General features: G+C 42.4%; 1 protein-coding gene across 1 annotated transcript; it reads left to right on the forward strand.

Moving 5' to 3' along the window:
• Nucleotides 1-3,454: 3,454 nt before the first annotated feature.
• bhmt (betaine-homocysteine methyltransferase) lies at nucleotides 3,455-9,444 on the forward strand. Its single transcript, XM_020656300.3, has 8 exons — nucleotides 3,455-3,612; nucleotides 3,791-3,923; nucleotides 4,028-4,140; nucleotides 4,337-4,528; nucleotides 6,405-6,552; nucleotides 7,709-7,891; nucleotides 7,964-8,192; nucleotides 8,962-9,444. The coding sequence occupies exons 1-8, from the start codon at nucleotides 3,487-3,489 to the stop codon at nucleotides 9,140-9,142; spliced, it is 1,305 nt and encodes a 434-aa protein (XP_020511956.2). The 5' UTR covers nucleotides 3,455-3,486; the 3' UTR covers nucleotides 9,143-9,444.
• Nucleotides 9,445-13,144: the final 3,700 nt, after the last annotated feature.

Here is a 13,144-nt window from a genome sequence, read left to right on the forward strand (position 1 = left end):
TTAGTGAGCTTTGTGTGGGCAACAACAACAAGGAGATATACGAGTCCAAAAAACATGTTTTATTGGAAGAAAAAGAGCGATCTCTATTGATCCATCTTATGTCTGCCTTGATGTAAACAGTTGTTTGGACAATACTCAGAATTAGAGAATTAGAGCAAGTAATAGTTAGTATAAGTGTTTAAAGTTACACAACAGAAATGTGGAGTATTTCAGTTTCCACTCTCTCTGGTGAGGCTGCAACAAACTGGACTCTTTGTGTACATTTCCAAAAAGAAAACTCTTCCAGGTATCAGGTAGTGTTGTTGTCAAGACCACAGTAACCGGGACCAAGACAAGACCCAGAGGTGCTGCCTGCCAATAGGCAAGGCATGCAACTGCTTGGGAAACGCACCTGACTGTCACACATCCAGGTGTGCAGACATTTTTTTCTACTCAGGTAAATAACCTAAAAAAATAAAGATCTGATTCTCCTCAGAGTTCAGATATAAACCATGCAGGTCTGACAGGGGAGTAATCAAAGGACAGGTGTGCTGGGAGGAAACGTTCAAGGTGAGGTGAATAAATGGGAAACTCTGGTGGACATGAGAGGAATGACAACGCCTGCAGAGGTCACTGACATGTCCAGGTTATGAAGGGGAAGTTGTGAGGGTCAAAGTAAAGGTGAGATAATGATGTGTTTCCCCACGCTAAGGTTTAGTTATTCCCTCAGCGGCCACGTTTACATCCTTTTATGATTATGTTGGGGGCTTTTTGACAATTTATTTAAATAGAGAAGCTGTTCGATCAACTGAGGTCATTTGTCACATCAGCTGTTGGGTTTTTAATTAAACTTTAGGAGCCATAATGTACGTTTTACCTCTGTTGATTATTATTTTTTATTATTGTTTCCCTCCTTAAAGGTCACATATCCTCCTCCTCTTCTTCAGTTTAAATAAGTGTCAGAGCTCCTCAAAACTTGTGTGTGAAGTTTCTTGTTCTAAATCCACTCTGATCCTGTATTTGATCATGTCTATAAACCCCTCTATTTCAGCCCTGCTCAGAACAGGCTGTTTCTGTGTCTGTACCTTTAAATATGTAAATGAGCTGTGTCTGACCACGCCCCCTCTCTGGAAGGGCTTGGGTGTACTCGGTGCTTTCTCACTCCATGTCCTATTGTTTACGGTGAGAAGGCAGACTCAGAGGGCAGAACAAACACCTAGCTGGGGGAGTGTCACCCACCTGGGGGAGGGGCTACTGCCCTTTGTGATGTCATGAAGGGAAAATCTCCAAATGGCCTGTTTGAGCACACATTTTCTGAAAAGTGGAGCAGGCAGAAGACGGAGAGGATGGACTTTTCTCATCATTGGGGGGTAGACAGAGATACACATATTAGACTTTTTGAACCAGGCTGTAAACATGTTCATCTCTGCTGTAAAAACAGGCTTTTTTGAATGGGTGTGTATGTGACTTCTGGGGCTCCTGCAGCCAGCCTCTAGTGGACACTCGAAGAACTGCAGGAATTTGCACGGCTTCGTTTTTCAGCACCAGAGGTTGTGTTGCATCTACTTTATATTTAACATATGAAGCAATGCTCATTGCATGTGTCCCTGTTAAATAAACAAATGAAATGTAATGCACAATGTTGAGACAGTGATTCTGTTATTATGTGAATTGCTGGATGTAAAGTCATTTCAAGCTAAATATGGCTGCTAGTTTCTAATTTGTCCACGCCTGCATCACCAAGCGGGGTGCCAGAAGCCTAGAGGATATGTTGTCTGCCCCATGTGTAGAGGCAATAGACCTCATGGCAGCGGCCAAGGGTTCAAATCCATCCTCCGCCCTTTGCTGCATGTCCCAATCTCTCCTCCCAACATTTCCTCTCTCTCTCTTCAGCTGTAAAGTTTTAACGTCAAACAGGACATTTTAACAACAGTATACCGGTCACTCACTGAATCAGTCCTCACATTTAACATTACATCCTGGTACGACGTTCTTACCGAAAAATGCAAGAAAAAACTAACTGGTATCATTAAACATGCAACAAAAATCACCGGCTCCACCCAGATCCAACTATCAGAACTTTACAAAGAAAGCAGTCTGCATCACTCAGGACCCTCCACACCCCCTTCACTCCTCTCAGCTGCTCCCCCTCAGGCAGTCGTTTCAGAGTACCACTCTTACAGAAACTCTTTTATTCCCACTGCAATACGCATTTTAAACAAGGCTAGATAAGCAATGTTTTTTAAATGCTGTGCGTGTGTTTTTACCTGTTTAGGGCACTTTTAGCTATTTATGACCTGATGTGAGTGTTAGTGTGAATGTTTGTATGTTTTCATGTTACTGAGCCTCAACAAAAGGTCATTTTCTGTCACAATGTGATAGACAATAAAGTTTTTTGAATCTTGAATCTTGAATCTACTTTCCAATTAAGGCCTAAAAGGCCCAAAAAATATCTTTAAAAACAATAAAAATAAAAATCTGCATCATCAAGCATGAGAAGGTTTTAGGTGTCCAAAGAACTCACATAAAATCTCTTCAAACTCATTCAAACTTCTGCAGCATGCATGTTTTTTTTTAAAGGCTGCTTAAGTCAAACTCTCAAAACTCTCTAACTTGTGTATAGCAGCTTTCCTGAAGATGAAGCCGCCGAGAGGCTGAGGTTGGGCCTAATATATATCTGACGCGCTTTCAAAAGAATACTGTGATACGTAAAAATAAGTTTGACTTTTTTATTAACATAAAAAAGATAATCAACTTAACTTATAATAACGTGCATTAACTCATAATCACAGTGAGCCAGAAACAATAGCGGTCAACAAAAAACACAGCAACCCAGCTCACCCCCTCTCTTCCACTGAGAACAAAAGGTGAACAGGTGAGTTAAATCAACACATCTCCGCCCATACCCATGTGACCCGACATCCCCTCACTCAACACAATCCTAATAAATGATATAATAATCAATAACCCAAAACACCAATATATAACAAACTACCTTAACCTTCAATAAATACTACAAACACAATTATATCCATCCATGGCTCCAACATTGTGTTTTTTATTTTTTATATTTGACATTTTTAAATTCTATTTTATATATTGTAATATCTTCTTATTCTGTATTATTTAAGTTGTTGTTAGTTCTGCTTTATTTCCTTGTTAATTGTTTAGCACCAATACACCAAGTCAAATTCCTTTATGTGTAAATGTACTTGGTAATAAACCCAGATTCTGATTCTGATCCTGATCCTGATAATGATCCTGTTCTTACTCTCTAAAACTCTGAATCCTCTCACAGACTTACTCAAAATGTCACGACTAACAGTATCAGAGGTGCTGCTGGAGCGGGTTTTGCAGGAACAATAAGTTTTCTTTTTTGCAAACTTGCCAAAGGGGGGGAGTGATAAAAAAGAAAAAAGAAAAGATGGCCTGCTTTAGTGGGCAGGCGGTTCTTGGAGTGACATCAGAAGCACCGCACCCCTCTCCCGGATTATAAATGAAGCATGGATGCCTGCAGAAAGCCCTTTCCAGACTCAGAGAGACGCTGCAGCTGAGAGGAGAGGACCGGTCACTGCTGCAACAATCATCATCATCATCATCATCATCATCATGGCACCAGCTGGAGCAAAGAAGGTGAATTACGCGAACAATCACGTTACAGCTGCCTGAATTGTCAGGTTTAAACTTTAATGCATGGTTTCAAGTTTTGCAGGCACAGCACCATGATCTCTGGTAGGAAGTAGTTTTGCGCACTCTCAATGGCTTAAAGTTAAATGTTTCAAACTTCCGCGCACCTTTAAATGTCGTTTAGGGTATTCTGGAGCGTCTGGATGCAGGAGAAGTCGTCATCGGGGACGGAGGCTTTGTCTTCGCCCTTGAAAAGAGAGGCTACGTGAAGGCAGGACCGTGGACACCTGAGGCTGCAGCCGAGCACCCTGAAGCAGGTACTTTCTCCATACTTTGTTTCCAGCCATGCGGTGCTCAAACCTGTCGATCCAGTCGGGAGTACTAATTTAAAAAAGATAAAATCTGAACCGTGTTGTTTCAGTGCGGCAGCTGCACAGAGAGTTCCTGAGAGCTGGCTCCAATGTCATGCAGACATTCACTTTCTACGCTAGCGATGATAAACTGGAGAACAGAGGCCACACTCAGACCTTCACTGTGAGTAGAGTTAAGCTGTGTGTGTGTGTTAAAGTGTGTAACTGCAGCTGCTCTCAGGCCTCATGTTATAGAGATGGCATCTTGGCACCAGAGATGGCATGAATCCAGCTTTCTGCAGGGGAGAAGTGTGGAGGCTTGAACCCTCTTTATTCACACTGATGAGTTTCTCTGTTTCGTCTTTTTTCCCCCCATGCAGGGTCAGCAGATAAACGAAGCGGCCTGTGACCTGGCCAGAGAGGTGGCCGATGAGGGTGATGCTCTGGTGGCCGGCGGAGTCTCTCAGACCCCCTCATACCTCAGCTGCAAGAGCCAGGACGACGTCAAGGCCACCTTCAAGAAGCAGCTGGATGTCTTCGTCAAGAAAAATGTGGACTTCCTGATTGCAGAGGTACTTATAAAAAAACATAATTGTTCCTCTTATTTCAAAGCTGCTGCTCAGTTTCTCATGTGGGGAAACATCTGAGCGGTCCTGTTTTTAAGATTTGCTCAGGTAAAGCCCCCAAAACAGTGCAGATTCCCTGTAATGTGACCAATAAAAGAACTGCACCTTAAATTGTAACACACAAAGACAAAATGTGTCATTCAGATTCACTTAAAGGTTCTCAGGTCATGGTAAATCCAAAGCATGAGCCTAACTGGTTGAAATCAAAAGTCCTGAAGTCCCAGAAGAGCTTTGCTGTGCGTATGCTGCACTTGAATGTAATGGTATGCATTTCTGACATACGATTCTCTGCATATGCAATACCTCTCTGTGATTGCAGCAATCAGCAAGAAAGGGCAGGAGGGCTACTGATCTAAAGTCTGGGCATCATGATAGTCTAGCAAGGTTTTTATTTTTTATTTTTATAAATCTCTTCAATGAGCCCTGGCCAGTGCATCTGACTTGTGTTTTTCAGTTTAAGATCTGACATAACCTCTTGAATCCAGCATGAGTGAAATGTAGGAGTAGAACAAGGCTGCAGGCTAACAATGTTGAGAATGCAATCTGATTTGATGTTTAGATATATCTCTAAGAACAACTCCAAAAGTTGCAGTGACAGTCTGGATCAACTTTCCTTTTCATGCATGAGATGGTGTTGAAAATGTCTGAGCAGAATTTGTTTTCATTTTGGGCTAAAGAGCCACTTTAAACGTTAAAGTGAAATACTCCATATGACTTGGAGAACACTGGTCCTTTTGCAGCATGTTTAAAATCCAACGGGGGAATATAGTTCTGTTTTAAAATGTTTACAAGCTGTAAATCAATTTGATGTGGTTGTTGAAACAGGCACTTGTTATATTGTGTCATGAAGTTCACACGTCGTAGTCTCCTGATTGGCTCAAACTCGGAACATGTTCAGAGTGAAGACACCTCGTGGAGTTTGTAGAGAGAACATGAAACTCCTGTGTTCAGAAGCTTAACGAGCGGTTGAGTCCGACTAATTTGACAGCACCTGGAATCGTTTGAAAGCTGAAATGCTTTTTTTCTTTCTTTTTCCCCACTTAGGGGCAGCAGAACGAGCACCATCAGCAAGGCAAAATTATCTAAACTCCTCAAAGTTTGGAGACATTGTTTTGATCAGAAGAACACTGCAGGGGATTTTGGCACTTTTTTTCTTTTCTTTTTTTTGTTAAGAGTGCTACCCTCATGTTTAGCTGTGTTGCACGATCCTTACAAGTTATACCTTGTTGTAAAGGTGACTAATCAGGCTTTCCAACGATATAAAATACAACACCAATTAGTAATAAGGGGGTGACATAAGTAACTGAAATGATGTTTCCAAACTTTTTTGAAGGGATTTCTTATTTCACATTAAAGCATTGAGGCAGTCCATTTAAAGGTTATTATGAAAAATGTATAGAAATCAAACTGAAGATACAAAAGGCTGGCTGCCCACCCTGAGGACCCCAGCCTCTGCAGATTTGATACCTGGCGCCCCAGGTAGTAATAAAAATGATGCCCTTTTTCTAAACGAGGATTCGACTAAGTAGAAGCAAACTCTTGCACGAATGGAGGTCTGTGCTCAAAGAGAAGGACTTAAATATAATTCAGTAGACTCGTTTTCTCAGACAGGATCCAGAGAAAGTTCTGGAGCGCACAAATCACTTTATGCTAATTTATTTTGATGCAAAGGGAGACTGTTTTGACACGCTGAGGAGGAAAAACAGAGTTTGGAGATGGCATGAGTGTTCATGAGACGGCAGAAGAACCCAACAATAAGAATCTAGATGAAGAGGAGTTGGATTATTTTTCTTCACTTTAACATGTTTGTTTGTGTCTTCAGTACTTTGAGCACGTGGAGGAGGCAGAGTGGGCGGTCCAGGTCCTGAAGACCACCGGGAAGCCCGTGGCTGCAACACTGTGCATCGGACCTGAAGGAGACCTGAACGGGGTCAGCCCTGGAGACTGTGCTGCCAGACTTGTCAAAGCTGGTGAGTGTGTGTGTGGTTCAGGTGATGAACAGCTTGAGTACACTGCAGGACAGACAGAGGGTTAAAGCCTCAGACTAACATCCTGTGGTGTTCATGACATCAGGTTAAACATTATTCTGACCTCTCCGTCTCGGGGCATCAAATGTCTGACTGTAAATAAAAAGAACGAGTTTAATCATTTCCAACATTTGGCAGGAATACAGGCACAGCAATCATCTGTTATACTTCCTCTCAGATTCTAGTTGATGAGCTACATCTGGCTAAAAGTCAGCAGCACAGAAGATTTTCAACAGCTGACCAGTAATGGGAAGATGCAAGAAATATTTACAACTGATTGTACCCGACCTAAAAAGCCTCTGCATGTTTCTAATAAGCTCCACGAGCAGAAACGTGCTCAAACTAGGATCAATATTGGAGATGCTTTTGAAAAATGGAGAGAGGTTAGAACACAGAAAGGTTTACAGACCCATGCAGAGCTGGATAAACACTGAAGCTTCAGAGTCCACCACATGGTGACCTGAGTGAGCATCCACTCTAGAGAGGAGGGGAGACAGCTCTCTATGATGTTTAGACTTTAGACTGCAGTACCCATTTTAAACACTAAGTGTCAAAGTTACATACTGCTCCTTTAATGACAATCTCTTCAGGTTAGATCTAAATGATCTACTTGATTTATTGAGATTTTTAATTTGGATCTAGCATCACCCCCTTTATGCAGGATGACAAAATGTGTCTTTGGTGCCCTCCAGTGGAAGGAATAGACTGTCACAGACATCAAAATATACTGCTTACTTTAGTTTGTTAAATAAGAAACACACAACGTAATGAGAGTTTTTATTGCCCAAAAAATTGTAAGATCTGGACGAGACTTAAAAACTTGAATGTAGTCGTCAACCCGTCTCCACACTAACCACTAAATTATGACTTCTGGTTCTGAGTGGATGTGGATTGAAGTTTTCTTCTTTTTCCCAACGGTGTCCAACAGTTTGCTAGTGATGCCTTCAGCACTTTTTGAATCTTAAGCATGGATGAATATTTGTAGTTCTTGTGGGTTCTGCTAAATCAGTGATCTTTTTCTTTTAGAGAAATGTGTTTAAAAAATGAGTTTCACCTCTTGTTCATGTTGCCTCAAGTTTTTTGTGTTCCCTCTTTCCAGGAGCTCAGATTGTGGGCGTGAACTGCCACTTCGACCCCGACACCTCTGTGAAGACGGTGAAGATGATGAAGGAGGGGGTGGAGAAAGCCGGGCTGAAGGCTCACTACATGTGCCAACCGCTTGCTTACCACACTCCTGACTGCAACTGCCAGGGCTTCATCGACCTGCCCGAGTTCCCCTTCAGTACGTCCACACAATTAAAACTGAAAACTGTAAAACCTGAATGCGTGTGCTGATCAGTGTTCTTTTCTGCAGGTCTGGAGCCGAGGATCCTGACCAGGTGGGACATGCAGAAATACGCCCGGGACGCGTACGACGCCGGCATTCGGTACATCGGAGGCTGCTGTGGGTTCGAACCCTATCATGTGCGCGCTCTGGCCGAGGAGCTGGCGCCCGAGAGGGGCTTCCTGCCTGCGGGATCCGACAAGCACGGCAACTGGGGCAGCGGCCTGGAGATGCACACCAAGCCTTGGGTCAGAGCCAGGTAAAGAGTTCTCTTCTCTTTTTTTTTTTTCTTTTTACTTAAAATTTTCAAAATAATGAAGCAGCTGTTCTTCATGGAGTTTGACGGGTCTCAATATTCATGAATACACGAGGATGGAATCACAAATATATTTTGTCATTTCTATATGAATGACTCCTCACAAATATTTAGAAATGTTAAGAAAAAAAAAAGGATCACAAACATTCAAACTAGGCCCCTCCTCCTCATGGGCTCATCTCCCTCAGAAGCCCCGCCCCCTGCAGGCCATTTACTACTTGTACCTACACTGTAAGCTAACGCATGCTAGCACAAGCTAACCGCCAGTGTTTGTCACCTTCCTGTCCAACAGGAAGTAGATCAACTTCACGTCAAACACAAGGTTCACCCTCGTCTCAGAACGATCTTTATCCACTTGGTGTTTCTCCTCACTCTCATTATATTTTCTCTTCTTTGCTGCTACGTCCTCGTCCGTCATATTCACCGCTTTGAATCTCGTCCAATCACTGAACTGTATCCACTCCTAAACTCACCTGCTGCGCTCTCATTGGCTGGAGGAAACACACCAGCTCTGCTCCAGAAATGTCCCGAGTCAACCAGAACAAAGCAGAGCAGTAAAATCCAGTCAGAGGACAGAGTCTCTGCAGACACAGTCACCAGCACACATGTACGGAGGCCCAGAAGGGACAATGGAGCAGCTTTAGGAGAAGACTGTATTTTATTTTGAAGGAGAAGTCTGTATTTTATTTTATCTAACTGTTTTTCTCTGTAGAGCTCGTCGTGACTACTGGGAGAAGCTGAAGCCCGCCTCCGGCCGTCCTCTCTGCCCCTCCATGTCCATGCCTGACAGCTGGGGTGTCACCAAAGGCCACGCAGACCTGATGCAGCAGAAGGAGGCCACCTCCCAGGAGCAGCTGAAGGCTCTCTTCGATAAGGCCAACAAAGGCCAATGAGCCTTGAGAGAAGCCTCGGGAGGGGGACGGCGTCTGCTCGCACTCGTCCACTTTTACATACCAAATAAAGATCAACATGCTGAACTTTCTTCCTCTCTCTCTTTAGGACCATTTATTCCTCGCTCATGCTTCATGTTAGCTTTCCAGACTTGATAACAATAACTGTCTGATTTAGCGTGTTACTGTGACTTTAAGAGAACAGCTGTGAATGCACACGAGCCTTAACACTCCACATCTGTCTGCTGTTGTCTTGACAAAAAAAAAAAATCAATGATGTGAAACAATAAAGAAATTAAACAAAATGAGCGACTGGGTGCATTTATTTATTTTTTTATTGTCCTGTAGAGAAAGTAGTCAGGGGGCTCTGGTGGCACAAACGTCACTAATTAAGGTACTGAGTCGTAAAAAAAAAACCCACCACATACGATGTTATATAGCAAATGCATACATCTTTTGGAGCCGTAGTGTTTTGAGTATTTGTGCATCATATCTAGTTTTTTTTTTTTCTTTCTAACTTGATTAGAGGAGAGAGGGGGCATGACATGCAGCAAAGTGTGCAATACTGCTTCATTGAGGACTTCAGCCTCACACGTACATGGGGCACACAACATAACCGCTTGGCTATCAGTGCTCCTCTAGTGTTTAGTTAAATGTGTCAGAAGTGATTAAGGGACTAAGCTTCATATCGGTATCATTATTTAATCTCCTTCACTCAAGTGCCAGATTTGGTCAAAATCATAAAACTCCTGTCTCTGTCAAAGATCAATCCACTGCCTTCAAATAGTCCAGACCCGGCTTTTAACGAGAACCAATCCATGTACTCAAATCCCCCTGATTGTAGCATCCCTTCACGGACTTCCTGTCGATGTTAGGATTGATTTAAAAAGTATTTTAATCACTTTTAAGGCACGACATGGGCCGACCCCTTCCTATACGTCTGAGCTTGTACCCCCCTATGAAGCAGGACTCAGTCTGAGATCCTCTGGTTGAGCTCTGCCGGCTCCTTCAAGGTCCGGGCTGAAGGGGGACAGGGTTTTACTGTCAGAGACCCCAGACTTATTAACGTCCTGTCAGAGGAGATCAGACCTGCAGAGTCAGACCCTTGTTTTATTTCTCTACTATAGACACTCTTACAAAAAAAGCTTTTACTCTGGGATTTTATTTGATTTTATTTTTTAAAGTTTTTTTTTTTTTTTACTTGATGTGAAGCACTTTGTTACCTGTATTTGAAAGAGCTATGGGGCGCTGGTGGCCTAGTGGTTAAGGCGTGCATCCCATGTACAGAGGCTGTAGTCCTGGAATCAGGCGGCCCGGGTTCAAATCCTGTTCCACATGTCATTCCCTAATCTCTCTGTCCCTAATTTCCGCCTCTATCAACTTTCCTGTCTCTCCAATCAAAGCCCCAAAACAAATCTTAAAAAATAATAATAAATGATCCTCTGCTGCCACCCAGTGGAATGTTGCCATAGCAACAGGTGAGCTGTAGTTACCCTCAGTCATCAGGGACATACACTTCATATTTATGCAGTTAAATGATCAGGGCATGGTCTTTAGTGATTGGTTGATTTCATTTTAAATGTGTCGGCAGTCTGACACCGTTATGTAACACCAACCTTTAGAAGCAACGGCCCGAGGGGACTTGTGATTTCCTGTGTTTATTCAGTCGACTGTTGGCAGGGATTCTCTTGTGGGGGATATGAGGATATGGGAAAAACCCCACTGGTGGAGTTTTTATTAATAGATTTAATGTGTGACCTTCACCCACTGAACCATTTTCTAATAACCTTTCAACCAAACGTCCAAAAAACAACGCAGCAGCGTGAGGCGAGCTCTTAATTCTCCATGAATGTTTTCATCCAGAGCAGAAATCCAATTCAGTTTATAACTTCTGGTCTTCAAAGCATTCAATGGTTTGGTGCCAGGATATGTTTCTGACCTGCACGCTGACTACAGCCGGATCTAGATCCCTCAGACCAGCAGGTACAGGGCTGAATTAACCTAAAGTCAGGCCAAGGCGTGTTTAGTCACCATGGTGCAAACTGCCTGCTGACCTCAGGTCTGCAGAAAGAAGATTTCCTTTATTACTCCCACGAGGGGGAATTACTTTTACACTCTGTTAATGAGACATGCTACACACACACAGGATGAGATACACAAACTTGCTGAAACTGGATCTTCTGGACATGCACTAATAATAATAATGATAAAGATAATAACTAATAATTATACATTTTTCCCCCATGGGGGATCAATAAAGTTTATCTTTATCATTATCTTTAATGGAGAGATGTCAGAGTGAGGGGGGGTTGCACATGAAATAGCGCCCAAGCAGCTTCGGGTTTGGTGACTTGCTCAAGGGCACCTCGACAATGCTCTGACACCTCCAGCAGCTATCAGACCGATTTTCCAGACTTAAACCGACAACCCTCTGGTCCCCAACCCAGGTCCCTACAGACTGAGCTACTTCAACTACAATCTCTTTTAAGAGCAGTTTTAAAACATTGATTTTCTCTTGTGCCTTAAGCTGCTAGTTTATCTTTGTTTGTGTGTGTGTGTGTGTGTGTGTGTGTGTGTGTGTGTGTGTGTGTGTGTGTGTGTGTGTGTGTGTGTGTGTGTGTGTGTGTGTGCTCTATAGGAACAGCTTCTTTCAGTTTGTTGCTCCTGATGGGGAGAACAAAACGCTGCAGAATCACTTTTAAAACCTGCAGCCAGAACACAACTTTAACACCGCTCCCCCCCTTTGAACTGTGAATTCTTGTTCCTGTTTTTATCTCTGGAATCTCCCGCCTACACAACAAATGTACCTTTTCAGCAACTTCTAAAGATACCCTGACCCTTTGCTCTGGAAACAAAGGCAGGAAACTACGGAGCCCCTGAAGTCCAAAAAGGAAAAAAGAAAAATATTGTGTGGGCACAACTTAGATGAGAAAAAGATAATCATCTTGTGTGCACAATATATGAACATGTGCACACAGGGAAGATGATCATTTGTGTGCACGCTGTTCAAACAAGTAATCATCTAACTTGTGTGAACAGTTATATTCTGCGTACAAAGAAAATAAAAATCACTTTTTGGGACTTCCTGGGATCTGCAGAAAACAAGTCCATTATTTAAACACCAACATTTCCCCGGTGTGTTTCTATTTGATTGTGCACGTTTTAACCTCTTATGGCTGCATGGTTTCTTCTCCTATTGCGGAGGAAAGGCTCAGGTCTAAATGTCTAATATCCGATTATGGCCTCACATGTCACAGATGTTGTATAACACTCACATTTGAGTAAATAAAAAGTCTGTGGAGCTTTTCAAAATGCTGATTCTACAGTTTTGATACATTTTCTGAACCTTTATGTACATTTTCTGTGCCTATAGAGATGTAAAGGTGATGCTTTTACTTTGAAAATATGTATTAAAAAGTTCTATTTAACCTCAGACATCAAAATACAAAACATAATTAAAAAATAACTACAAGATTGTTCAATACACAGAAAGAGGACTGAGTATACTTTTACATATTTATTTATTTATTTATTTATTAAATGCACTTTTTCTCTTTTTGATTGAACCAGACAGTTTGAAGCAAACATTTCTGTATTCGTTTGTTTTGACTGTGATGTCTTTTGTCCCAGTGGGACTGCCGTACAGCATTTAGCCGTCTTGTTCTTGACGTTCTCTGCGTGATTGCGTCATGGATTTACCCACGTGCAGATGTTTATGCTCCTCGTGCACGTCTGCCAGAGAGGGACACGAGCAGAAAGAGAGAACAAAGAGAAAGGAGAGAGAGAGAGAGAGAGAGAGAGAGAGAGAGAGAGAGGAAGGAGATGATCAAATGTTTAATTTAGGAACATCAACATATTGAAACGATGATTGATTTGGTGTCTCTTTCTGTACCTTTGTTTAAAGGGACTGTTGTGCTGCGTTCAGGGGACGTGGGAAAGTACACACCTCACTGTTTGTTTCAGAGCAGCAGCCTGATACATGACAATGAATGTTTGATAAATATT

This window comes from Labrus bergylta, chromosome 17 (assembly GCF_963930695.1).
Source record: "Labrus bergylta chromosome 17, fLabBer1.1, whole genome shotgun sequence".
NCBI classification, from domain to species: Eukaryota; Metazoa; Chordata; class Actinopteri; order Labriformes; family Labridae; genus Labrus; species Labrus bergylta.